The sequence below is a fragment of the Pipra filicauda genome, unplaced genomic scaffold (genome assembly GCF_003945595.2).
Source record: "Pipra filicauda isolate LSUMZ 115617 unplaced genomic scaffold, ASM394559v2 scaffold253_size2546935_pilon, whole genome shotgun sequence".
Classification (NCBI taxonomy): domain Eukaryota; kingdom Metazoa; phylum Chordata; class Aves; order Passeriformes; family Pipridae; genus Pipra; species Pipra filicauda.
The window spans coordinates 434,982-462,109 of record NW_024104369.1 but is presented as its reverse complement, the minus strand read 5'-3'; the positions used below and the strand labels follow the sequence as shown (position 1 = coordinate 462,109).

Here is a 27,128-nt window from a genome sequence, read left to right as displayed (position 1 = left end):
TAGGGTTTGGGGTTTTTTTTTTTTTTTTTTTTTTTGTTCCACTGGGAAGTCTTATTCTAGTATTCTGTTGTCCCATTTTAACTTTGAAATTGCATAACTTCAAAATTAAAATATTTGGTTTATTTTTTGTTTTAAGGAAATGCAATACATGGTCTTTCAACTTCATTTTATTGTGGCTGTTGTAGCAAACTAACGATGGTTTACAAGATTATTAGTGTTAAACATCCAACTGTTGGACAGATTGATAAGCTTCAAAGGTAGAATTTCTTCTAAGAAAAGCACAGATGAATATTCTTATTAAAAATGTGTTTTCTTGAAATTGTCCACTGTATAGGACAAACCTGAAAGCAGTTGCTTAGCACTGTGTTTGTGCAGTAAGAAGAGGCAAAGTGATTAATTCATCTTAAAATGTTAGCAATTATCTGGGCAGATTCTCTTTCACTTCAGTGTTTTAAAGTTAATTATCAATTCCAAGTGTACTTATTAAAAGTATTTTCCTTTATCTATAACTTTCTGATGTGTTCAGAGGTATGATTCCTCAGCTGAATTCTTGTACTAAGAACAAGAACATGACTAATAAAGTTGTGGATGAGCTGAGCTCTGTGCCCAAATGAACTGGCTAGTGTTTGACACAGTGTTTGTCATCTCTAGCCATACATAGCACCAGACTTGGTTAAAGTGACTTGACCGTCCAGAGGTAGAGGCTCTCTCACACAGGTGCTGCAGTTGTATGTGCCAGCTGTGCTGATGCGTGGCCTGCCGACCACACGGGCTGCTAAATACATTGGTGACTGTAGCTGTAAGCACTAATTGTGTCACCTCTGATTTTAGCTATAACCACTTATATGCCTGAGTTAAACTATTACCTGTGCTGCCAGGGCCAGTTCTTCTTGGCAGTTAATTTCTGATATATTTAAAATGTTGTATTAGCAGTACATCTGGAAGCTTTCCTAGGTGTTACTTAATTCTTGTATTTTTTCATTTCAGAATTGACAGTGATTCATTGTGGAGTCAGACATTTACCCCAGCAGCTACTTGGATGCATCAAGGAATGGCATCCTGCATTTGCTCAGCATGCAGCTGCTAAATCTTTGTAGCTGAACTTCAGAACTAAGTTTTTGGATGTAAAAGGAATCGTTCATTATCATGCACTCTGAAGTCTCCAACATTTTAATTTTAGAATAAGTCGTGTGGCTTGAGATTCAGACATCTGAATGATATTCTTAACCACTTAAAACCACTTTTCTCAGAATTCAGAATCTGTTAGAGTTAAAAAGTAGCTGCATGAGTTAAAACAGCAGTTCACAAAAAAATTGTTTATCTCTTGGTTCAAACCAAGACTGAAGTTTCAAATTAGAAGGCAATATGTGAGGAAAATTGATGAGGGCTAAGGAAGTGAGTTAGAACAGCTCTTCTACTTGAATGATTCAAATATAAATTACAGCTATAAAAAAGAACAGAAAATGATAAGTAAAAGTCTTAACATGGGGGATTTTTCTAATTGCATGCACAAGGATTTTGGACAAGATCATAATTTGTAAAGAGAAAATAGGATGTTTTCAGCAGTCAGAAAGTATTGGATCTAATAAGTGATAAGTGTCTACCAAAACATCATCCTTTAAAGAATGAGAAAAGACTGACTTGGGTTTGTTTCAGATAAGGTTATAAGGAAAATCTGACCCTAAGGCCAGAGCAGCATTGCTGCATATGATGTCAGGATTTTACTGACTTACAGGAGACAGGTTTGTGCATGCTGTTTATTGCCTTACTTGTAAGGCTCATTTACAGACAGAGGTGCCACGTGTGTTTGCTACAGTTGCTTTATTTTGTGTATGAAAAACCAATGTTGGTTTAATTCCTGGTTGTTTGACAGCCTAATAGTGTTTTGTTACCACTTTCGTGAGTCAGCACCATTGGTAAAAGAAGCAGTCTGAACTTCCTTTTTCTTGTTTTTTTTTTTTTTTTCTCTTTGTTCTTTTCATTAGCAAGGGGGAGACACCAGGAGGGAGAAAGACCAGCTGTGGGGTCAAGGCTGCTGCTTTTTGGCAGTAATGTCTGCTCAAGTTATTCCTTGAACTGCCATCTTGGTTTGTGGGTCAGCAGTTGCCTCCATCACACTTTGTTCTTCTCAACCAAATTGTGGTAAAGGTTGGCTTGAAAGCAGAGCTGCCAGCAAGACCAGCAAAGTCATCTTTGTTCTTTATTTGGTATTGCACCAAAGCTAGTTTATCAGACCAGCAGATCTAACCACCAGTGCTAAAGCTTTTTGACTTCCTTATACCACCCTTTTCACTATCTGTACCTCCTTGATCTCTCAGAAAATGCTGTTTCGATGTCACAACTTCTATTGGGAGTTGACTTTCCATGTAAAAACACGCTATCAGTAATGTTGGAAAGATTTCAGCTTTCTGTGCTGTTCTTAGTTGACCTGATGCTATGTTGAGGCCATCAAAGGTCAGTGCAAGCAAATCATTCCAAACGTGCAGCTAGATGTCTACTGGGGAGCTCCATCTAAAGTTATCTGCCTTTGGAAATCTTGCTCTCATTTTTATGGATGAATCTTTGGTTTTAATCTTGTCTACCTTCGACACTTCAAGAATTTCATCCTACTGAAGGAATACCAGTTTCCTTATTTGTAAGGAGAAGCAGACTACTATTTATAAAAGTAGGCTCATGTGCTGCATTTTGCTATGCTGATTTTAGCAAACTCCTTACTGTGTTTTATCAAGTCCCCAGATTTGTTGTGTTCGCAGTATTGTAGTGAATTGCCTTAATGTATGACACAACTCCTTCTCTTCTGTACACCCTTAATCCTTTGTACTTAGGAAAATTTACATTTTTAATAATTTTACATAAAGATAATTAGATTTACTAATTGGTTAGATTCTCTTACTACTGCTACTTTTAATTTAAATGTATTGTGTTCCTATTTGTTATGGCTTAAAATTCAAGAGTTCACCCACAGATTGTCTTCAACTGGTGTTCAGGAACTTTGTGCTTTAAACAGACCTAAAGTCAAGCTCTCTGAACCATGGATGTAGATGTGCTGCCCAAAGTGGCTTTCATTAAACAATAGAATGATTTTGCTAGAAATAGCCTGGATCTGTTGAGACTGATGCTGAGCAAATGCTAACAAGCCTGCTTGATCCAAACTGAATGGGATTAAATAGTATTTGTACTACACTAAGAATTGTGTTCTGGAGTATCCTAGTCCCAGTTTTCCGAAATGATGCTGGAAAAATGATTGCTCCATTAAACCTTCTGGTAATGAAACAAAGGACTGGTGTATTACTGTAACATCTGAAACTCTCCTTAAAGAAATAAAGTAATGTTCCTTTTTTATTCTTGTGCATAAAAATTGTCTACTTGAGGAGAGAAAAAGGTGTCAGAGGACACAATCACTCAGTACTGTGAGATGCAAAAGATGTACTGACAGGAAATGTGAGAGGAAAATGCTTCTCTCTAACTTCTAGGCAGCTAAACCAAACTACAATTGCAGGTTAGGATTTTGGAGATATCTAGAAACAAAAATTATTATTTTCTTGTCTTTTCCAGGAGAAAACTGTCCAAATATCAACATTTTCCTACTACTCTTCGTATCACATGGTTTCAACATAGCAGGTCATAAAGACTTGTGGAAGAAAAAAATAAAAAGTGTGTGACACTGTCTTAGTTCTCAGTGTTCAAACAGCCTGTAGGTTAATTCAGGATTTGAATAGATAGGTTACACAGATCTAAAGTAATATAGATAAAACTGCTTTATGTGCGTATACTTGCACAAAGACACTTTCAAGAGCAAAGGGGCAAGATGATAACAAATGAGAGAAACTATGAATATTTCTTGCTGCTCATCAAGCTACACTCTCTGCTGCTAGTATTTCCTGATCAACTGGGGGCATCTGGAGTTGTCTGTACCATCTTAGCAGCATTTTCTGTAGTAATGGCAGCCACGAGATAAGTGTTGTTTGATATCTGTCTGAACCATTCATTGGCTGTGGATGAGCTTGTTTCCTTTTTTCCCAGGAGTTAAACACAGCTGCTTTTGTCATGCTAAACTGATTGTAATTTGTGCTGTGGTGCCTGTGCATGGGTTAATGTGTGCTATATAGGAGAAAGTTGTGCAAATTGTTCTGGGCATGATGGACCACTCCTTTTTTCCTGAAGAGCATAGGGTATCCTGTGTGTGAACTGCATATTACATCATACATCTGTAGAAAGTGGACCTGTAACGTCAGCTATACTGAATATGGTGTAGTAAACATTTGGCCAAAAATGTTGGATATGGTGGGCTTTAAGTATGGCTGTCTAATGGTGCAAGATCATCTGTGAGAAATGGTGAAAGTAACACGGTGTCCACTGGCCCTAAACATTTAGAAACAGTTGTCATTGGTGCTAGAGTCAGGTCTGCCTTTACACAGCTTTTTCTTAGTTCTTGCCTTAAATCACTTTTGCTGGGTATAGGGCAAACTTAAAGCATTGCAGTATTCATCACCTTCCTGTCTGTCCTCAATGCATGTAACTGCACTGAAATTTGAAGTTGAATTAATGAAAATCATTGGTAAGTCCTACTGCTGCGTCACACCCTCACTGCGAGCGGTGCAGCCAGGCGCCTGTACCAAGGTTGGCATGGGGTTTGCTACACTCTGCTCCTGAATGGGAAAAGATGTGGGAGGCAAACGTCTTAAAAGCAATGCAGTTCAACTCCAGTTCTTTCCTAATGAGATTTCAGCTTCTAAGTTTTATTCCAGGAAGCCATGTAGAGTCTTGAGAGTAATTTAGAAGACTTTGGGAATGTCATTTGCAGTGTTATACATGCTACCCACAGTCTCGTTAAAATCCAAAGACAGTTGGTATACATGTTGCAGCATGCAAACCAAGCAGAGTTTGCTCCCTGATACTCTGTAGAAAAGCCCTATGTTGAAAAGTTTTGCCAACATTATACACTTTTGTCTCCTGGTCTGTCAATTCTATACAATGTTGAAATGTATAAAACTTAACTTGTGGACAGATGTTTCAGCTTGTCTAAATGAATACAGCACCACTGGGTGAGAGTGGAACTAGGCTGATATGTGCAAGTGCAGAAAACTGACACCTCCTTACATAAGGAGTCTGATGGTTTTAAAACTTTCTACTGATCTTGCTCTTGTTCTAAAACTGGCTGCTTCTGTTCAGTTTGGTGTTTTTGCTATGGAGGAGAATCACATTTATGGAGGTATGGTCACCCTGCCATAGAGAAATACAAGATCAGTGTCAGATCATATGTGTGTGTATATATGCATATATAAAAATCTGTGTTTATATGTATATAATGAATACACACACAACTTGCAGCAACGTTGTCTGAGCTGTGGATTCCTCGAATGTCAAAATACCATGGCAAATTTAGCACGAACTCTTAGTTGAAATTTAGTTGATAGTCACTTCAACCTTTGCTGAAATAATCATACAAGTATCTTGTGCTCCCTATTTTGTGACTGTAGTGTGTAGAAGGCAGTGGGGTATGAAATTCTGGAGTTGTATTTAACACTGTTAGGGTTTCTTGAATTAGGTATGTGCTTTCCTAGTTCTAACCTGAGACTTGCTTTAACCCTTTACCAGCAATGTTGTATATGTCCTCTTTCAATGTGTTGATTGTAATGAGTTGTATCTTCTGCATTTTATCATACTGCAGAATATTAAAAACTTTTTTTTCAAGGGCACTTCTTGAAATTTCTGAAGTGAGTAGCAAAAAGATGAATGGAATTTTCGGCCCAGCACAGATCACGCTGACCTCACTTCTATGGCAAATAATATGAAGGACTATGGAAATAATTACAGTGGATTGACTAGGAAGGACAGTGATGTTCGGAGTATGCTTTTCTGTTGTTCAGCTCATGGAGGAGTCATTCATTCCCATGGAAAGTGATGTAAGATGGAACTGTTCTCACTGAAATTGATTCAACTGCAACTTGACACAGGCACATAACAAGCTGTTGAGCAACAGAATTGGACCTTCCTGATATCAGAATTGCAATTACCTTTGTGGTGCACTTGGGCAGTATATCTACAGTGTCTTCTTGTTTGCTGATACCTCTACATTAGTTAGGCCTGGAGACACAGAAATACATTAGACACTTAGAAAAGGTAAAACATTTGCAAACTGAGTAGGAGGGAAAAAATATCTAAAGTGATCTCTACTGTGAAGCATAAATTGTGCAGATCAAAGAAATCTGTTCATGGGGTCATCTAGCTTCAGTCTTGATGATGAAGTCTTACAAAACTGGCTTTTTCTACACTTTTATTTTTCTGACATGCCGCCTTTCCCAAACTGGAGATGCTGGTGGTAGTGAAGAGGGTGTGGTCTGTCAGAGAGAGAATAAGATTGAGGAATGTAGAAAAAAGGGCCAGAGCCAGCTGCCTGAACTGTTCTCTCAGTGTTGTCACAGAATGTGGCAGGAGAAGCAGGAATAGACTGGGTTACCTATTAAATACTGGTGTAACAGAAAAATAACCTTACCAGAAAGAGTGTACATTCTCTTCTTTAAAATAGAAAGAGGGGTTCACAGTAACAATGCTGCTGCTACGCTGGGTGCAGTATGCTGCCCGTAAGGAATCAGCAGTCATAGACAAAGGGATTTTGATAGGAATTGACTCCCTCATGCATGGTCGGGCACAAGTTCTTCAATTTATTTAACTTGAATATAAACATAAAATGACATAGCGGATCCCATGTCAGCCAAAAGAGCCATCTGTGGTCTAACCCTGTGACAAACAGTATAGCAATAATTCCAATGCCACCAACAGCGTGGAGTTTGCCAGAAAAACAGATGCTTCTTTTGACATGCATCTTCAATGTGGTGCTGTTTCTGTCCTATAATTGCTGTCTATGGAGTGAGGGTGGATAGGAATAGCCAGATGAGCAGAATAATGACATTGTAGTTTTTGGGGAAAAAGCCAAGAGTCTGGAATATAATAAAAAGGAAATAAAAAAATAATAAAGCTGAAATAAAAACCTGCAGAATTCTCCTGTGTGCATCATGAAGCCTGTGACACTTTTTAAGTAAGAGACAATACTTGCAAGACTATATCAGAAATCTAAGATCTAATACAATATGAAATAAGAGTAAATAATACTTTAGAAACTTCTGTGTAGAGTTTCAAAGGAAACATTTCCTTCTCTATTATTTTAAAGAACTAAAGATTAGCCAAGCATACCTTTTTTTTTTTTTGTGCTGTACTACCAGTCTTTTTAATACAGATATTCAAGCATTTCTCTGAATAAGCCAAGGTAAGTATCTGTAGTGTGCTAGTTTTTAACTTAAACTCATCAACAGCAACTTTATGAGATATAGAGATTTAGCTGGACTAACCACCAATGGATGACATCCTTAATAGTTAAAAGATGGCATATTTACTACTTTATGAAATTAAAAATGTAACTACCTACACCCATAAAAAATATGCATTTTAACATCACAAATAGAAGTTCTTGAAAGCAGAAATTTTCAATCACACTGAATATTGTCTGTGGCACCATATATCGGCACTGGAGGTAAAGGTTCACAACGGGTAATGACAAAAAAAAGTTGAACAAATGGCAGTAGAGCTGGAGATCAACATTCTTCTCATGAAAGAGTCTGTCCTCTGAACAGAAGTAACTGCCCTGTGTGATGCAGGAACATCTTGCTGCCAGAGCTTAGCCCTGTGGGATTTACTTAGAGAAATGGTTACCTGGTGTCTCGTATTTTCCTAGAAGGGAGCCAAAAAGTATGCAGGATGAAACCATGTCTCTCATTTTCCATACATTTAAGTCCCATTTCTTCCCATTACACTATAAATGCAGTAAGAGGATAATATGTATTATTTTTCTCAGATCTCAGTACTCTTTTTTCCAGGCTTCATGAATAAGAAAAAAATTAAGTGCCATTTTTCCTTTACTTTTTTTTTTTATTATTATGGGAAATGTCTAATTGTTTTTAGTTTTATTTTTCTAAAGAAAAAAAATTATAGGAACTTTCTGTTATCCTAATCAGAGCTGTATCTTTTACTTTGAGATATTAGTGCACCTTCTGGTCTTCAGTCAGGTTTAGGGTAACTTCGCTTCTTAAGAGGGGATAAAAACACAAAGGTTCAGAAGCATGCTGAATTTGAGAACCGAAGAGAAGGAGTAAGCAATAGGATCAATAATGCCTTTCAGTGTGCCTTTCGCTCTTATTCCTTCCCTCCCCTGTCAGGGCACACTGAGAATCTAATGAGTTTATTAGCTTGTGCTCCACTCCAGTCCACACTTCTGCTACAGAGTGCCTTAGAAATGATCTAGGAATATTTCCTTTTTTTCTGATGGAAATATCGTGGGATGATGTCAGAAGTCTCAGTCATAATCTCTAGATATTTACTGCTTCTACCTTATTCGCTAAGTTGGTTGCACTGGCAGTAAAAAAAAATTAGACTTTTTTATGTGATCTGTTTCTGACAGATCTATTCTGCTTTTTTTTGGTCATTTTTTCTCTGTTTCTAGATTCTCATGAGATGATTGTTCAATAATTTGTTGCAGAATATTTTGAGGAATTGAAGTTGGGCTGATTGCTGTGAAATTCCCTGAGTCTTCCTCTTACCCTTTAAAAAAAATAAAAATTGCAAGACATTTGATGGCTGACAGAGAAGAGAAACTCTTCTTGGGAATTCTGTGTGTACCAGCTGCAGTTTGACTGGACAGTTTTTTAACATGCTGGGAATTTGACAACTTCCATGAAGTAATATAATTGCCTGAATAATCTTTGATTTTTCATGTGTTTTGGGCTGACATATGGAGAGTTTTTAAATGGAGATAGTGAGTAGGAGTTTTCTGTTTAATAGATGCTAAAGCAGAATCCTGTATACAGTAAGAAGCAACCACTATGAACCTCTTAATGCTGTGAGCACTAAAATAGTCATCTATCTGAAAATACAAATGCTACAGTTCTCCTCTTTTCCCCTTAAACCTCATGGCTGCTGCCTTCAAGACTATAAGAAACTGTCCTCTGGTTTCATGGAGTCTACTGACAATATGGCCTATGCCGCTATGTAGGACCTTCCTGCTAGCATATGACCCAGCGTGGTCCATCTCCCATCACACAACCTGGGACATAAAAAGGTTATGGAATAATTTTTGACTTAGATTCCGTAAGTACTGTCTTTTGAGCTGCCATTGAAGTGCTTGTGAGCTGTGTGTGATTTGCCAGCTCTAATGTGACCGTCTGTGGTCTAGTCCTAGCTATTGCATGACACAGGAGTTTCTATGTTAATTGCTGTTTCAGGTGAAGCATTTCCCCTACCAACAATATCTTGAATGTTTCCTGTTGTGGAAAACATTGTAAGATTTTATACTCTGCTATTAACATATATCAACAGATGTGTAATGCAAGGGAGGAATTTTGTTATTATTTGTATTCAGTGTCGTGTTGGTCTTGCTACCTTTCAGGGGCTGGCATAAACCATTAGTATACAAGTTAAGACTCTCTGAAAATAGATGTGTTTTCTTTTATTTGTAATTTGAATCCTCAGGCTGGAACAAAAACTTTGACAGTCTAAATATTCAGTACCCTTTGCTTTCTGGATCCTGAGCAAAAGCCTTGGCTGGTTTCACTGAAGGAAATAGGCTTGTGTGTTTACTAGAGTCAAGAAGGAAGTTGGCAGTGAATTCTTTTGTGTCTATTGCTTCATGAAGGGCTAACCACAAAAACATGTACATGCTTTTTTGTCTGTCTGGTAGATTTTAGTACCATGTTGTCTTTCTTCAGATATTTCAGCATCTTTACTTTCTTTTTAGATTCTTTTAATGTGGACTAGCTGTTGTATTGCTGCAACTTGTTCAAATTTCAGAAACTAGAACTCAAATATTTTACTTTAGATGTGTCTATAATTCAGTCATGGCTAGGGCATGGGACCAATGTATTGTTTCAGGGGATTGTCCAGGAAATCCAGGTATAAAACTGAGAGGGAAGAGCGATGCTGGGATTCACGATGAGCAGCTAGAAGGGAAAAGGATTCATAACTTATGCAAAGTAATAGGATGTAGCCCAGTTCAGCACTCCCCTTGCTCTCCTTTGTGATACCTTTTGTGCTGTGGTGTGGCTAGTTTTGTGTATCCAGCACCTTTTATTTGTCTTTGGACTGGGGGAATTGATCAGTGGTGCAACTTGAAAATCCCTGACAGGGGATAAAGTCGATAGAGTAGGTGAGTTCCTGGAAACTTTTGACTCTAGAAGAGCTACCTGAACCAGAAGGAGCTTCTTGCATTTGTTGCTTGCTCTGTTGTTACCATTTCTTTGGCCATCTCCAAATTAGAAAGGTATTTTATTTTAGTAATAATAATGAAAAAAACCCCACACCCTATTCTTGGAGAAAAAAATTTGTTCAGAAGCATCAGTGTGGGTTTTGTTATATACTTCAATGTGGCCAGGATTATGCTCACACTTTTTCAAGTGTCTTCATGAAAAGGAAATAGATTTTGAGCTTTGTTTCATTACTAACAGAAGATTGCTGTTGCATTAAACTTTAACATGTGTCATTTAAATAACATTGGTTCCATTTTCTTTAAAAAAATGAAAACGTGACACTTTGTAACAAACTGGGAAGGTTTACTTCTGTACTTTCTGTTGTTAGTAATTGTTGTTTTCTGGTGAGAACAAGTTTAGTCCTGCTACTTTACTGTAGAATCTGAGGAAAGGAAGCAAAATAGCTCAGTGGGGAGACAACTTGGGTTATAGTCAGAATAATCTAGAGGTGAAATTGTTGGGAACATTGGAGCCATGACTAAGGGCTTATGCTAGATTTTGTCTTGTTTCGTTACTGATAGAGCCACTCTTCATGAAGTTCTTTTAAAAAGGAAGCTGAGAGAAGCATCTACTCGTTCATGCATTTCTGTATTTCAAGGAAGGGCTTCTTAAATGGCTCAAAAAAAAGACATTGACAGCTTTCTTGTATTTAGTCAGAAACATTTCTCATCTTTAATGGCAGGTTGGTTCAAATTAGTTGAAACACAATGGGTTTGTGAAGAAAGAGAATGTTAACTAAAAAAAAAAAGTGAAAATAACTTCCTCTAAATTTTTTTTTCATAGAATCATGGTGATATCCACCTATAGGTTTTATTTTCTTTTGTTTCCTTTTAGTATGGAGAAGACCGTATTTAGAAAAGTAGTTTTCATAGGTCTTGGCTGTAACACACAGGCAAGTAAAAGGGCATAACCCTCTATTTTTATCTTGCAAAGCTCCTCTTAAAACTTATGTGTTAAGGAATAAAATTCAAAGTGAGGCGGCTTCCCTATTCAGTGTGATTTATTTTTTAACTTCAGTACTTAATTTTCCACCTATTTATTGCAGTCCATCATTATTGTAATTACAGCTGTAGTATTTTGGGTATAGTTCTTTCATGCCAAGATATGGAATGTTTAGACAACTTTTTTTTTGAGAAATCCAGGGCTGTATCTCCAGGTGTTCCTGGGCTGTCTGTGATGTTTTGTAACAGAAAGAGTCCCTACAATGCCAGCCTCCACCTACAGGGTCCTCCATCTTCCCAGAACCTAATTGCTTCTGCTTCTTGTGGCTGGAGCAGTAACACCCATCATCACCATCTAAAGGAAGATAGAATAGGCTTGGATCCTGGGTATGCAAATATCTCTGTATGATCACAGAACACAATATCCATGGTTTCAGTCTTGTGCAGTAAACCAGCCCTTGCTGGAATAGTCCTGTTGACTCTTACAGTGTCACTGGGAGATCATATTCTTTACCCATACAAAGAGAAGTTAAGGTTGGTGTTTTAAAGGTGAAAAGGGGGGCAGGTCTCAGGGTTTTTCTTGCCTGAGGAGTTTTTCAACAGGAGTCTGGAGCTCCTGAGATATTCTTTATACTGGTATCATCCTGAAAATGCTTAGAAAGCATCTGACTTACTGAATCTTACTGTGACAAGTGCTGACAGACTGAAGAACAGCAGTTGGAGAACCTACCCTAAGGCAGGAGATGTGAATGCAGCAGCAGCAGATATTTCGGTTTCTACTGGTTGACTCTTGTCCATTGAGAATTAGACTTGGAGAGGCCTCCAGAAATTCAGTTTTGCTTGCCATTACATTTCAGGCATGATGAGGAAAACCATGAAATAAAATAGTGCAAGACACTCAAAATGGCATCTCTGCTGCAGCTGTCGGTTTGCTGGCTTAGACTAGGTGATCAAGGTTTAGTATCTCCTTATCTAAAAAAAGGTGATAAAGCAACTGTATTCATCAGTGAAGAGTCATTTCTGTTAAACACTTGAAGTTCTTCTTTCTGCTAGGGACGTGATGTAATTCCAAACAATTTTCGTTTTCCTGAGCTGTGCACGAAATGTGTCAGTGTCTTGCTTCACGAGGTATGGCATCTTTTGTTCTCCTGAGCCCTTGCTTTCATTGTACAGGTAAAGCTCTGGGTTAGGTAATTAATAAATAAATAAAACAACCCCCAATTTAATTTAAAAAAAGTCCAGATTTGTGTAATTTAATACTTTTTTATCACTGTTGAACACATTCATGAAAAATGTATGGTAATTTTTATGTCACTGCCAGTTACTGAAGGTTCTGTTTCAAAATACTATTTAGGGAAATCAGGGAGGTTAGGCTAAGCCAGGCAGGGTAAGCAGGTAGTTGTAGCTTAGTCACCTGAAAAAAGCTAGGAAAACCCTAGCGACAAGATTTTAATATTATGAGATGATGGCTAAATCTGGTAGTTAATGTATGCCGCAATTTATTTGAATTTAGAGCAGATTTGCAAGAACTAACTCTGTTGTTAAAAGTCACGGTACTTTTCCCATCAGGAATTTTAGCTGAGTGAAGACACTCATAATTAAATGCCAGCATGCTCTATATACCTGCTCTTCATACACAGTCTCTAACATGAAATTAGAGACTTAAATGGATTGCTACCATAATGATCATGCTCTGTTTTGGGACAGTTGTTATCCAAGTTATCTTCTGCTTGTTGAAATTTCCTTGGACTTCTGTAATCTGAAGGCAGCAATGGTCAGTATCTCTCAACCCCCAGGTCAAAGGAATTTCTTGGGGTTATTCAATTTTGGTTTGGTGTCTTTTTTTTTCCTGTTGACAGCAAAGAGACTCTTCTCCTCTTTGGCAGACAAAATTCTGCTCTGACTCATTTCCAGTCCTTAAGCATAGAATGGTTTATAAGAAAGACAGGAGTGGTTCATATGAGTATATTCTCCAGTCGTTTTTCAGTACTGGCAATTAGTCCCATTTGAGTTTTATATTGAAAAGAAAACTCGGACAGACAATTCTTCTTGTTTTAAGGCACTTCGTGGGGACTGTTCAACCAGTGAGCTTTTTGTTTTTCTAACAAGTACCTGTGGTTTTCCCACTGCTGCAGTGGTGCTGTGGGGAGGACTGGAGGGAAAGTCCTTCAGAGATCAGGCAAGGGTGTTGGAAGCTCCTCACAGCTGGCTCCAGAATGGGATAGGTTGATCATACAGCAGAGAGCAGATGGGATGATTATTCTGTCACTGGCCTTTTTTGCTTAGATGTTTGTTGAAGGTGACAGAAAGGAAACTGCTGTGTAGAAGGAACGATCTCTAATTACCTTTGGGAGTGAAAACGAAGGAGGAAATGGCAAACCAGTGTGACAATGGTATTTCTTGTGAACAGGAATATTGTCACAAGAAATAATGGTCTCTTGCTTATATTTATTTCTCCTATCCTTGTGTTCAGTGTTTTAATTTAGGATGCAATGATTTAAAAGAAAAATTAATGAATGTGTTTTTGTTTATGTTACAATATTGCAAATTATTGTGAGATCCATATGACAAAAACTTAAGAACAGCTTTTGATGTGGATTTGCAGCAGAGACTACAGTTTATAAAACAAAACTTTTCAAATTTGATTTCAGCTTTTAGGCAAAGTTTTCAGTTAATGTTTGTGAAAGCTGTTTCTTAACAAATAGCCCCAAACTTTGGCCAGGTCTCCACTGCAGAACGTCTTGCCAGCGAGCACTGTATCAGCCAGGGGTGTGGAAAAAAGTCGTACATCCTCACTGACATCAATATATTGGCAAAAGCCCAGGTGTGGATGCAGCTGTGCCGGCAGAAGAGAGCTTTTATCAGCTTAGCTGGTGTTGTTTGGAGAGGTGATGCAACTACGCCAGCAGAAAAACTCTTCTCTTGGCGTGTGCTGTCAGCGTAGGAGGCTCCACTGTGACTGTGCTGCCAACCAGCCCTTTGCAGCAATAGCAACTGGAAAAATAAGCCCCTTTGAACAACAGAGGGACCTCTATAATTTAGTTTTTACAAGTAGTCATCGATGAAGAACAGAGCGGAAAGAATGATTCAGGTTTTAAAATTAAGTATTAATGTAAAAAACATGTTTAAGTTGTATGGCTTTAAGCTGTCACTGGCTCTTTAATGGCTGTCTGTCTGTCATTGGGTTGCAGGCTTTGAGAGCTGCAGTATGCCCAGCATCTGTGTTTTGTAAAGCCTTTAAGGCTTGTAGAGGTATGAGTCTCTGTGGAAGCAGTGAAAAATCTTCTGTCTGTAAACTTAGGAAGACAACTGTGGTCCCATTTACATTCTCATCATGTTTGGATGTGACCACTAGCACTAGAACGTCTTCATGTTTAAATAAAAGCTTAAATTTCTCAGAACGGAGTGTTTATGTGTTACAGACAGATAGAGTAAGGATTCCTGCTCTCTCTACACACAGACACACATTTTCCTCTCCTGCCCTTGGCCAACTGGTGACAAGATTTTACAAAACTCCAGTTCTTCATAACATAGAAAAACAAAGATTTTAAGAGAAAAACATTGTAAGAAGTAAAAGCAAAACCAAGCTACTGAAAAACTTAACTGAGGCTCTTAGCCTTCAGTTGTAATTACCAGTTTAGATGAAGATGGGTACATGTGTGTGGAGTTGTACATGTGTGCTCAAGGCAAGTGTACATTTCGAGATCGTGAACAGAGTAGTTGTGCGTTTGATCGCTGCTTGCATTTTGAGAACTCCACTGAAGGCTTTTGAAAAGAATATCATTGTACCAGACTAAGTTTGTTCTGTTTGTTGTGCAAATGTTTTGAAACTAATTGCTCTGTCATTTTGCACTGCTTGTAACCCCAAAAGTAGTTGCCTGGTGTTAGTGGAAGCAGAGTGGTCTGACAGTCTGACTTGTGCTGCTATAGTTAAAATATGTCAATGTTTCCATTGCAATCTTGGAAGAGAGCATTTAATCTTTTCCCCTGGAAGAAATTCTAGATCAGTGCTTCAATTCCAAATATAAATATTTTGGAAGAGATTTGATGTTTCTAAAAATCTTTATTAAAACCAAACAAAATACAAAAATCTCTAACCTTATGGCAATGAAATATTGATATTCAGTTTTGAAATATTACATGATTATGGAGTGTATTTAATTCTTTTTGGTAATTTTCAATTCAATTAAATTAGGGAACAACAGTGTTACTACTTATTAATGTTGATTTTATAGCAAGTTTTGCAGTTGACTGTTCCAGGCCATTATAGCTGCATAATAAACTTTGCAATATGCCAAATTGGAAGATTTTTGAAACCTTCCTAGGGAAACACAAAAAAGAAACACATAATTATCGTAAAATATCTGATATAAGACATGCCTTTGTACTTTTTCCCCCCCTCACAATTTCATTCCAATTTCCTGAAGTTATGTCCAAAATAGTTTCACTTTTCTTTTTAAGGGTGTAGTTTCATGGTGCTTTAAGCAGAGGTGAACTCTAATGCATTCCTCTCTCTCTTTACATTCCTGTTCCCTGCCTTGTGACAGCCAAAGCTTTTGCGTAGCACAAAGCCACATGTGGTGTACCAGATCAGGGAAGATAATTTTTTGGTTCGGTCTGTGGCTGTACAATTGTTTGTACTAATCCAAAGAAGAGGGTGGCACCAGGGCAGGAACAAGTGAGCCTATGCTGACATCTCACTATATATTACACTTTAAATTTTTCCCCTCTACCATGCCTTTCCTCTGCAGTTCACAGGGCAGTTCTTTCTATGAGCTTCTTGAGCCATGGAAGCTCAAGCTTTTGCAGGAAAGGGGCCACATGCAGCCAGTTCAGCAGTGAAAACCATCTAGTCACAAGACGTTTACTGGCAACGGTAGTTCTCTTAGTGTTTTGTTAAAGTATTCCTCTCTTACAACACCACAGACCTGTTCATAGTACTTTCTGTACAGTATCTTGCTATACTGTTGTTAATGCAAATGATTACTCTACTGCAGATTTTCTCTAGGATGTTTTTATGTTCCGTTAGGGTCATAAGATTTTAAGAGCAATAGCATTAGATACCTTGAGGACTAGGCAGAAGTACTTATGTGCTTTTCTCCTTTTGAAACTTGAATTTTTTTAACATTATATAGAATCTTTTTCTTGACAGTCTTGAAGTAATCCACAAATGTGGAGAATTGGTGGCAGTATGAAAGTTCTGCCGAGGCACTCAATTAATTTAAAGTCTGGTCCTTAAGCTATCTGTGCTTAAGGACTATATCTTAAAAAAAAAATAGCAGTATTGTGTGAAGTACTAAAAGCCAGAAAAGAGGCTTCTAATTATTTTTGTATTTTTTGATAGATTAAGGAAAGAGCATGGTCTTTGTGTCTGCTACAATTTGACATGCGAAACAATCATAGTGATATAAACTTTATACCTGCTGGAACCGAGAGGAACAATATCTCCTCTTTCATTTTCACATTAGATAACACAATAAAGAGTGATAAAATCCTATGAGTAATATTCAGTGGAGGTTATGTATAATTTGACCCTGTGTCATGCAGTAAGCATGCATCAAATGGTGGTTGGGTATATTAGAATGTGCCTGTGAATCCTGTCCCAAATGTGGTGTGAAAGCAGTTGTCTTTAAAATCCATGAGTAATTACAAACAGATTTAACACAGAGCTCCAAATGGTAAACAGGCTACTGTAGACTGAGCTGATGTGTGCATGCTGTGATTGCTATCTATAGTTTACTCTAACATGCTTTTTCCTTTGCAGCAGTCCATTGTACCAGCCCACCCAATGGCTCCTCCTAGTCCCAGCACCACCAGCAGTAATAACAACAGTAGTAGCAGCAGCAACTCAGGATGGGATCAATTAAGTAAAACTAACCTTTACATCAGAGCACTGCCTCCAAACACCACTGACCAGGACCTGGTAAAATTATGCCAACCGTAAGTACTATGTTTAAATGTAAATTATAATGTCATACCTTAAAAGCCTATAGTAGGTATACAAAACGAGTGTTTGGATTATGAGGGAAGAAAAACAGATTCATGAACAACCAACCTCATGCTGTGGTACGGTGGCAAGTTTCAACTTCCTTGGCAATCACAAGGAAAAGATTGTTTGGCACTTTGGAAAAGCAAAGAAAGTAGAAATACAGCGGTGAACTGAATCAAACCATTACTTTCACAAAAACTGTGATTACTGATATTGCTGCCTGATGCTGTTGAAATGAGAGATAAATTAAAATTAATATCTAAAAATGAAACTTTCTTTTAAGAACCTGCAGAGAGGTTCTTCTCTATTCACTGCTAAGATAAATCTGTTGATATAAACTCCTCAAGTAATTGTTCTGCATCACTGTAAATTACAGTGTGCATTTGAAGGCTTATCCTAGTTTCAGACTAATTTTTGGCTGTACATTACTGTACAATTATTTTTATGATTTTTTGATCCATGTAAGAATCCTCTCTAGTGGCTGGAATTCTGGGTAGACTTGGCCTAGCATGAGGTTTTCAGGCAATGTTGTTAACATGAGATTTTTTTGCTTGTGTGAGTTACTGGTTTTATTTTTTAATTTTTACAGCAGCACATGCCTCTTAGTTACTTTCAAATGTGGGTCATACGTCAAGAGACTGTGCAGTTACGTTGTTTATAAACTGTTTAAAATTGCCTTTCATAAATGTTTTACTGAACTTTTAAAATTCTTAGTACTTCTGAAATTCATAGTGCACTTTCTGGATTATTTTGAAATCAGAAGTAATTAGCTAAGTTTTCAATACTACATGTAAGAAAACATCAAATTCTATCTTGAATGAGTGGACAATCATTAAAATTTTATATAACGCTACTATCTGAGATTCTTAAAATAATTATATTCCATTTATTATGTTCCATTTAGCAGATAAATAACTAGCAACATACAAGCATACATCTCGAAGAGCACAACACAACTAAGAAAAATTGCTAGGAACGCCTAGTAAATCTTTGATTTCAGCTTATATGGAGTACCTTTGTTTTTTAATATTGCAAAATATCTGATACCTGATTTATATAGAAGAATTTTAGTTGCAAATGCATGTTTTACAGAAGTGGATTTTTCCTTCCCATTTTTTGTCATTTGAACTGATGAAGTAACCTTGGCCTGTGCACTCATGCTATGTTAGGACAGAGCTGGGAGGTTATTTTGCACTGGAGCCGCCCAGTAACTACTATTTGTGCAGTGGTTACTATAACTCCTTAATCTTTCTGAAGACATTTTGGTTTCCACAGTCTCAGATATCATCAATGTATGAACAGCCTAGAAAAAAGTACGTTCAATACTTTGCTGTAACTGGTCCTCTTCTTCTTGGATAGCCAAAGATTCTAATTTTGTTGTTGCTATTCAATATATAATTGTAGTTGGAATAGCGTGAATTGTATAAATAAAGAACAGACAAGAACTGCAACCATGAAACTGTTAATTCTGATGTAAACTTAGTCTTGGAAGGTTATGGCATTTGTTCCTGTGAGATATTTCTCTCCTAAGAATCTTACTTGAGAGGAAGGGAAGCCCTGTCTCAAAATTCTCCATTTCTGATGAGGAACTGAGTGAGATGTCCAGAAATTTTAGTGTTGACCAACACAGTCCCTTAGCACCTAACTTGATGTGGCAGTAAGATAGAAGTGACAGCACCCTGTTCACAGAAGCTCAGTAATCCACTTTTGTAGATCATGGAAAGTTTCAGATGCTAACTGTTCCCTTCCTACAAATCTGCCTAAACGTTTAGGACATAGAGGGCAAGATATTCTTAAAGGTGAACCTGCCATGTTCATTGTTTAAGCTGGGACAATACAAAATAAATGGAGAATAAAATCTTGGGCACGCTAAAATCAGTAAAGAAACTGGTGTTTACTCCAGGTCTCTGAAATATTTTCATTAGCTGTTTCCAAATGCCTAATATTTTACTGGGAGGCTTCATAGTAATTTTAGCTTCTTTTCCCCATATAGAGTGGATCTTGCTGTCCTTAGAGGGTGTCTGCTGGAGTGCTTGATGCTAAGAATGGATAGAAAGGCTGCTCTGCATGTTGTAGAAATGATCTTGCTAGCTGGCAAAAAGCAGCTTTCAGTGGAGGTACAGAAAAAGGTCACTGGCTTGTTTTGTATCTTTTGACCAATGTCAGACAAGGCAGAGAAACACCTGTGGGTTGAGGAAATAATGGTTGAAAAACATCAATTGTTACTGCAAATACCAGAAACATCTCATCTGCAGAGATTTTTCCCTCTGATCATCCTGGACTTGTATTATATACAAAAAGTTATTTTCAGGGATGGTTATTGTAGAGAAATATTGCTTTTGATAGAATCCATTAGAATACAAGGTAGAATAATCTACAGAATTCTTTTGTGGGGGATCATATTATACTGTGACTTTTATTTGCTTTAGTCAATATTTGCTTCAGTTCTTGCTCATGACAGCTAGCAGTGCTAATTTTGGCTATGTTTTAATTTTGTTTAATTATTTTTGGTGAATCACTGGAGAAACCTCTTATCAAGTTATGGAAGTGTTGGGCATGCTCTCCTGTTGTAGCACAGCTGTGCAGTATTTATGAACACAGTTAGCAAATGTTCATCAGCTTTGTGGAAAAGTATTTTCCTGGCAAGAGCACAGTTTGCCAGTATATGTCTCTACAAATCTGTCTCCACCTTCATCTGATTGGTTCTTTCTGTTTTTCTATTAGCTGAAGCTTTTTTCCTCTTTTCCAAGATGAAAAGAGCAGATTATGTTTTTGTTGTGAGGGCTTACTTTGGAGCATAACTATTTTTCAGACAATATTACTGGGTTTTGTGTGGGAAATGAAGCTGCCATGTTTCAAACCTAAGCCTGCTACTCCAGTTCTGTGTTGGGAAAACAAATTTCTTCATATCAGTTGTGCCAGAGGCAGAAGTGTGGGGAATAGTAAAGTAGGTATAATGTTTGTCATAAGGATGTCGTAACAGTCAACCCAGAACCAGAGGAGTGTTGGGGGGACACAAGGTGAGTCAGTCCTGGCCATAAGAGCTTTCCATCAGGTATGTAGGAGTATGCAAAGCAATTGACGTAATGGCCCACAGACAATGTCTTTTCTGTGGGAGGCCAGGCAAGAGCGATCAGCTAAATAGAGGGACAAGAGCAAAGGAAAGGAGCCAATGAGCATGGTTTGGGGAAGCCTGTAGGAAGCTGCCTGACTGCTGTGTGGTTTCTTTTCACAACTATATAGTGCCATTGCATGAGATCTGCTGCACTGACCAAGCTTCTGTCATGAAGAGCTGGTTTGACAGGATTGTTGAAGCAGGGGTAGTCTCAGCCATGCGTAATTGTTCTCACTTCTCCTAGTGTGACTATCAATACCTTATACGCTTCCTTCAGCTGTTGTGTTGGTTTATGAATATATTATTTAGACTTTAATTGTACTTTCTTATTTTGTGATTCTTGGATAGTAATTTCTTTTAACTCATTTAATATCTGCATCTGAAGATACAAGAATAAATCCATTCCAGTTATTCACTGAAATTGTTGAGCCTGCTTATCTGATTAGGGACTTAACGCGATTGAGTCTTAGCAGATTCAGTCAGGAGTTTGTAACTTGCTTTGGCATGTTTTCTAGGTGCTTTCCAGACCCTCACTAAGCGCTATGCTTTGCTGAGGATGACCTTTATGCTGAAGCCACATTGTTCCAAAGCCCTGTGCTTTCCACCGTCTTACTTATGATTTACTTGCTAGCGTGCAGCATGGCATCTCTGTAATGCTGAATTTCTTCAGAGACCTCCTTTTGTGACATTTACATCATTACATGAGGATGATGCAGCAGACCCTTCATCCTCCTGACAGTCCCCAGTCCCAGGGTGAGATTTCAAGCTTTGAGCCTTAACCCAGGTCTCCTTTATTCAGTTCAGCATAAATCGCCACACCAGCCCACCCTTTCATATTCTCCCTTCCTGGCTGTTTGCTCATACTGTGCTGCTTGTATCAAGCTGTTTGTAATCTCTATGATATTTTTGAAATTGCTTTTTGCTCTGGACAGTTTCACTTAGTTGGTCTTCCCCCTTAAATTATCACTGTATTATTATTGGCCTCATAAGCCACCAGCACTATCTCGTATTGGCCTCATAAACCACCAGCGTGCCTGTAACAAATGTGGATAGAGCCTTCCCAAATCTTCATTCGTGAAGCCTAGCCATGATGATTATAATGTGCATTTTTAGTGGGATTACAACCAGAAAAGCAGCTGCTTGTAAGGTAAAAAAATATAGAATTACCATGACAGCCCATTGTTCTGTGCCAGGATGATCAGAAGCTTGCAGTGGCTGCCTTTGCATTGTGAAATTATGTCCTGTTTAGAGAGTATTTTAAGGGTTCTTTTCTAAATATTCAGCATTATGAACACAGGCATAGCTAAAACAACTGCCAGGCTAATGATTTTCTTGAAACACTTGAGCCAGACGTGCTATACAGCTTTGTTTCCACAGCAGAAGAACTTTTGTTTTTTGAAGTTACATACTCTGTTTCCCTGTTTTGAGGCACAATCACCTAAAAATTGTTTCAATTCCCTGCTCTTAATAAAACACATATTTTCATTAAGTCAAGTGACGTCCATTAGCATATTAATGTTTCCATGTTCTTTGCTTGCTGTGTAATTGTGACTTCTCCCCATGTTGCCATTTCCCATCTCCTTCAAAAGCACTCAGGTCTGAAAAGTGGTGAACTGGAGCTCAAACATTTACTGTAGCAGGGAGTTAGCAGTGCTGCTGTCACTTAAGAGCAAGAAACTTGCTAATTTTACTCTGCATATCTCATTAGAAAAAAAGACATGTCTGGACTTCAGGAAGTGCTCTGACCATCTCTTGCATTTAACTCATTGGGAGATTGGTCTGGGCAGGTCACTGCTGCTTAGTTCTGCCTGTGGAAATGCCTGTAGCACATGAATACAACCCCTATGGATAGATGGTGTTGGTAGGGAAAAGCTGAATTGAAGGTTTCAGAGCTCCGATTTGTTTTAAAGTGTTTTTTCTCTTCTTTCGTTTCTCCTTTATTCTCCATTTTCTTGCATTTTTTTTTCATGATTTGTCAGCTGCAGTGAAATATTGCATTCATTATTATGTGGAATATGATTTCATGTCATATAATTAAATGTGATGCATCAGTGTCTCGGAAACTGTTCTCTTTGAGAACAGTATTAATACTGATTATTTTGGAGCAAGAGCCTATCTATCGTTCTTACTTTTTTAGGGTAGAAAGAAGCCCTCTGCAAATTTCTTCTTTTAGAGTGTTATGTATGCATTTTTTTAAAATAGTAGTATTGCATGCATCTGAATAAATAACACCACGTTTACAGAATGTTTTTTGGTTGTAGGAGGAGATAGATTCTTTAGTAATTGAATAGCATGTGATTTGTAGTGTTCAGTTCTGTATGTTACCAGCATCATATTTTTCTTTATTTCCTGTTGAAGGACGGTGGCATAGTTTGAGGTTTGTATTATCTGCAGTAGATTTTCCTTAACTTGAGTTTTCACTCAGTTTTGCTCTTCAGAGCAAACATACCACCAAGAATGGTAAAGGTGTGCTCCCTAGATGTATTCACTGATTGTGTCAGTGCTGTTGCCTGTGCGGGCACACAGTGACATGGGACACGGTGCAGCAGTGCAGAGAAACACCCACACGAGCCCCAGGACCAGAATTTAGTTCTGCCCAGCTGATGTACCCAGTTTCTCAGATAGACAAACTGTCAGAGTAGGAGTTACATGCCACTATGGTATGTAAACCAGCTCTGCTAGCTTCTGTCTTAGCTGACGATTTTTTAAGAGGTAGCTGTCAAATACAGGTATTTCCACAGCTGAAATTTTATTCATTTTTGTATGTTCCTTTTACCAGACGAACTGGAGAGATGTAGGCCTGATATGGAGGATGAAATGCTCCTTTAGGGTTTGACTTCCACAGTCAGTGGCAAGGCATTTAGATGGTATGCCATGGGAATTGTGATTGGCCTGGAGACATAGTGTTTGGTTTAAATAGTCATTTCCTTTATTGTTTAGCAGCTCCTTTTGGCAGTCATGTTATGAAGGGCCTAGCCTGGCAGGGTGCAAAGGAAGACTCTCTCTCTTCCCCTCAGTATTGGTACTTTAATTAATCAGAAATAAAAATCAGACAGCTTTACCCTCATGATCAAATGAAATCCACACTGAAATCCTCTCTGAGAAGTTCTGGGCGGTTTTTTTATAATAATGCCTTCTTGTAGAATGCCGTTAGGGACCCATAGGTATTTTTGGGGAAATTGTAATTGAAAGACAAGTTAAAAAGTTGTCTTCTAGACTCCTATCCTTCGGATGCAGATAGGCTCTCGAGACTTCTTGAATTTAAAACAAATATAGTTCTAATTTTCTCTTTCCATTTTGTGATTAGGCAAAGATTGAAGTTTTTCAAACTCAGTATTTCATTTAGCCTAACAGTAGTCAGCAGCACATTGTTTAAAAAACAAGCGATACAGATGCATGAAGGAACTCTGTGTTTGCCTTGTGCTCGCAGATGCAGAGATCCAGTGATTGCACAAGCTCCATCTCCCCTGGGAGTTGAGAGTTTTGTTGCAGTGTGGGGCCAGAGGAATGGTGATCCCATGGAATTTCCTTGAGGAAGTGGGGGCGAGGGAGGAGAAGAGAGTGGAAGGAATGTTTCAGCCGCAGCTGCTTGTAAAAGAAGCACTAGAAAAACAGATTGGTAAAAGTTACCACCATTGAAGATCTCTCTTTGGAAAACAAAAAGCTGATTTGGTAACATGGAGCCTGCAAAATATGTGAGCATTTGGAAGCCTGCAGGTATTTGTTGTATGGAGATGTAACCACAGAGCTGCAGCAAAGAAATGTCCAGTGGCAGCTGTTGGAATGCCTTTGATCAGGGTCCCAGTCCCCAGCTTCCCCAATGGCAGGGACCTGACACAGATGTGAAGTGATAGCAGCAGTAATTCATTGGAATAACCAATAATTCCAGAACATTTTGAAGGGGATTGTTTAATTCCAGTGGACTACTAAAAATGTTAACAAGTACTAATCAGGCTTTGTAGTGGGTTCCATAATGCCCAAAAATGCCCCTTCTGTCACAGACGGCTTAGGCAGGTGCTTCGGTCATAAACCAGTTCAGAATTGACTCAGCTTAGAGACCAAGTTGGTTTCTGCCCCAGCATGCTTACACTAAACTTGCCCTTTTTTTCAGAAAACCTTTCAGTGTAGAAAGCAGGATCAGTATTTGCAAGCAGATTCTTATATCCAATGTCTAATATCTTGTGTCGTTTCATGTAACTCACAGAAATCTTGTGAAGTCTTGAATTTGTTTGCTAGAGGTTCATTCTGCTTTGCTCTGATTTCTGTAATGTTAGCTCCTTGAAATGAAAAACTGAGCCATCTGATGTTGACGCATTATAAGGCCGGTCTTTTTTTTTGGTAATGTTTCAGCCTTTTTTTACCTGCATTATTGCAATGCTACGTTTAAGGTTGACAAGGAACACCTCCACATACTATGCAACCCAGATAATAAATATTTATATTTTACCTGCAGAATGAAAGCAGTAGCAAATATAGGTGAACAAGTTAATTCAGATCCTGCTACCTCTACTGAAACTTGTAAATGAGGAAATAGAGAGAAAAACCAGTGTTTATCTTTAGAAAACTCCACAAAATGTTAAACCTTGATCCTCAGTTGTTTTCCCACAACTCCCAAAATTTTACCCAGTTTTGGCATTCAAAAAATGTCAACTGCCTCAGTTTAGTTTGAGCAGTGCCTTACTCAAGGCTCAGACTAACTCTGTAAAAAATTAAATTACTGAAGTGTCGCTGAGAGAAGAATTAACATTTCATCATTTAAATATCTGATCTTTGCAGATAGATGTGCAGTACCTGTGAAAAAAAGTCAAATTTTAATTTGAATGTTGAAAATGTTATGATACATGGACATAGAGCAAAAAACACAAATGAAAACTCAAAAAGAAAAGACTTTGATTTGAGGTCTGTTTTGACACTGTTACTTGTACAAATATTCTACTTGAAATAACCCATGAGAGTAGAGTTAATCGTTAACAGAATAATTTTCAGTGGAAGAAATATGCTCTGATTTGTACTCCTATCTTGCCCCTTACATTTCCATTTCTTCTCTTACTTTAATCTCTTATTTTACAAAAAGAGAAAAATTATCCACCAAGATGTGTGTAACTTCACGTTTGGTTACAAATAATTGCATTTAATTAACTGATCATTGTGGTCATCTTAACTGAAATATGTTAGTCCAAAATGTGTGCTCTTTTTAAATGTTTGTTTTCTGTGTTCTGTGCAGTTGTGTAATTTTACATACTATCTTTAAAAGACAGAGTGTGGATCAGTATTTTTGCCTAAGAGAACACTGTAGACTTAGGTCTTACACATTATCAGTATTTCAAATCCTAGCACTGCTTTTTGGTTTACTTGTTGTCATAAATAAGCTTTCATAAGTCTATCAAAATATCAACAATTATTCTTTTGCATTAGTGAGGACTATTTCTTTAATGTCTGAGTGAATGCAATAGTGAAATAAGCATTATGTTAATAAAAGATCTAAAATCAGGAGAAAAAAAGCTTCATACAGGTTAATACAAATACATGAGAAATCTCAAATCTTTTATTTGCAAACCCTTAATGTCAGAAATAAATGATCTAAAGACCTGAAAAAGAGCCAAACTACTTATTTCTGGTTTCAAGGACTTTGTTGAAAGGGTTACTGAAGAGCTTTTGGAGCCCAGAGACTAGCACAGTTTTAGAGTTCAGTACATAATTTTATTTAGTGTATACGTAAAAGCACAAAGGAATTAGTATGTTCAAAAACACCAGTGGTGTAAAACAGAAATGCTTACCTATGCCCCATAGATGATGGCAGTCTTGACTCAAGCTGTCTGTTTGCAGTGTGCTGTCAAAGGCCTGATCCTGGAAAACACGGAGCAAGGTCGGGACCCCACCACTCCTATTGCCAGTGCTGGGGTTTAAAACCACTTACTGCTCCATAGTGTGGACTTAGGATTTATTTGATAGTGAGGGCTGAGCTTTTCAGCTACATAATTGCACACTGCCAAATGAACTCCACAGTCTCTGGTTCTTTCTTTTGGCATTGTGTTTTCTTCTTCTTTTCAACCTATAGCTGTGCAGTACCCCAGGCAGAAATCTCCCCTGTGTTAAGTCTGAATGCCTTGGCTGAGTTCTGGAGAAGCCATTTGGCAGAGAGAAGAGAGACTTTTTGCCTTCAAGGCCTGAGGGTATCAGCATGGTGGGGTATCCAGCGGAGCTGACGTAGCAATGTGCATTTCCTTTCCTGCGTTGCTGTTTGTAGTACTGTGATCTGGAAAGGAAGGTTTGTAAGTCATTTGCCTTCCCCCACCCCGCTCCACCCCTGGATTCAAACCCTTACATTTCCCATACTTGAAGCTACATGTTTTTATTGTGCAGAGGGCTTTGTCTTAGTTTTATTGCTAAGGCTTTTTTATTTGTTGCCAAAAGTATACTTGCTACATTTTGAAGATCTCAGATACTTGAGGGAAAGTCTTGCTTTGTGATCCTTTTTGTCGGTGACAGCTTACAGGGCTTCCATGTTTCAGAACAGAGGTACAGTACTAGGAGTGAAAGACCATTAGCCAGGACTGCTGCTGAAAAGTCTATCATCATACCAAGGCATGAATGTACTTTTTTAATGTAAATTAGGATCAATTTTTTTTAACATCTTCCAGATATTCAGAGCTATGACATTATAAAAATACACAGGAATCTGTCCCAGTCCTCTGTTCTTCCCAAGTGAATTGCATATTGCTTTGTTCCATGAGAAATTCCGAAGATTTTTTTCCACCCATTTTATTTATTGCTTATTCAGTTAAATA

The 27,128-nt window shown here is 38.0% G+C and overlaps 1 protein-coding gene across 3 annotated transcripts in view; it reads left to right on the top strand.

Moving 5' to 3' along the window:
* The window catches only part of RBMS1 (RNA binding motif single stranded interacting protein 1), a 145,308-nt gene that overhangs the window by 62,856 nt on the left and 55,324 nt on the right, over nt 1-27,128 (top strand). For all 3 annotated transcript variants that reach the window (XM_027734163.2, XM_027734162.2, XM_027734166.2), the window contains exon 2: nt 17,001-17,176. In XM_027734163.2, coding sequence (XP_027589964.1) covers nt 17,001-17,176 — 176 coding nt within the window. The remainder of the gene's footprint in view (nt 1-17,000; nt 17,177-27,128) is intronic.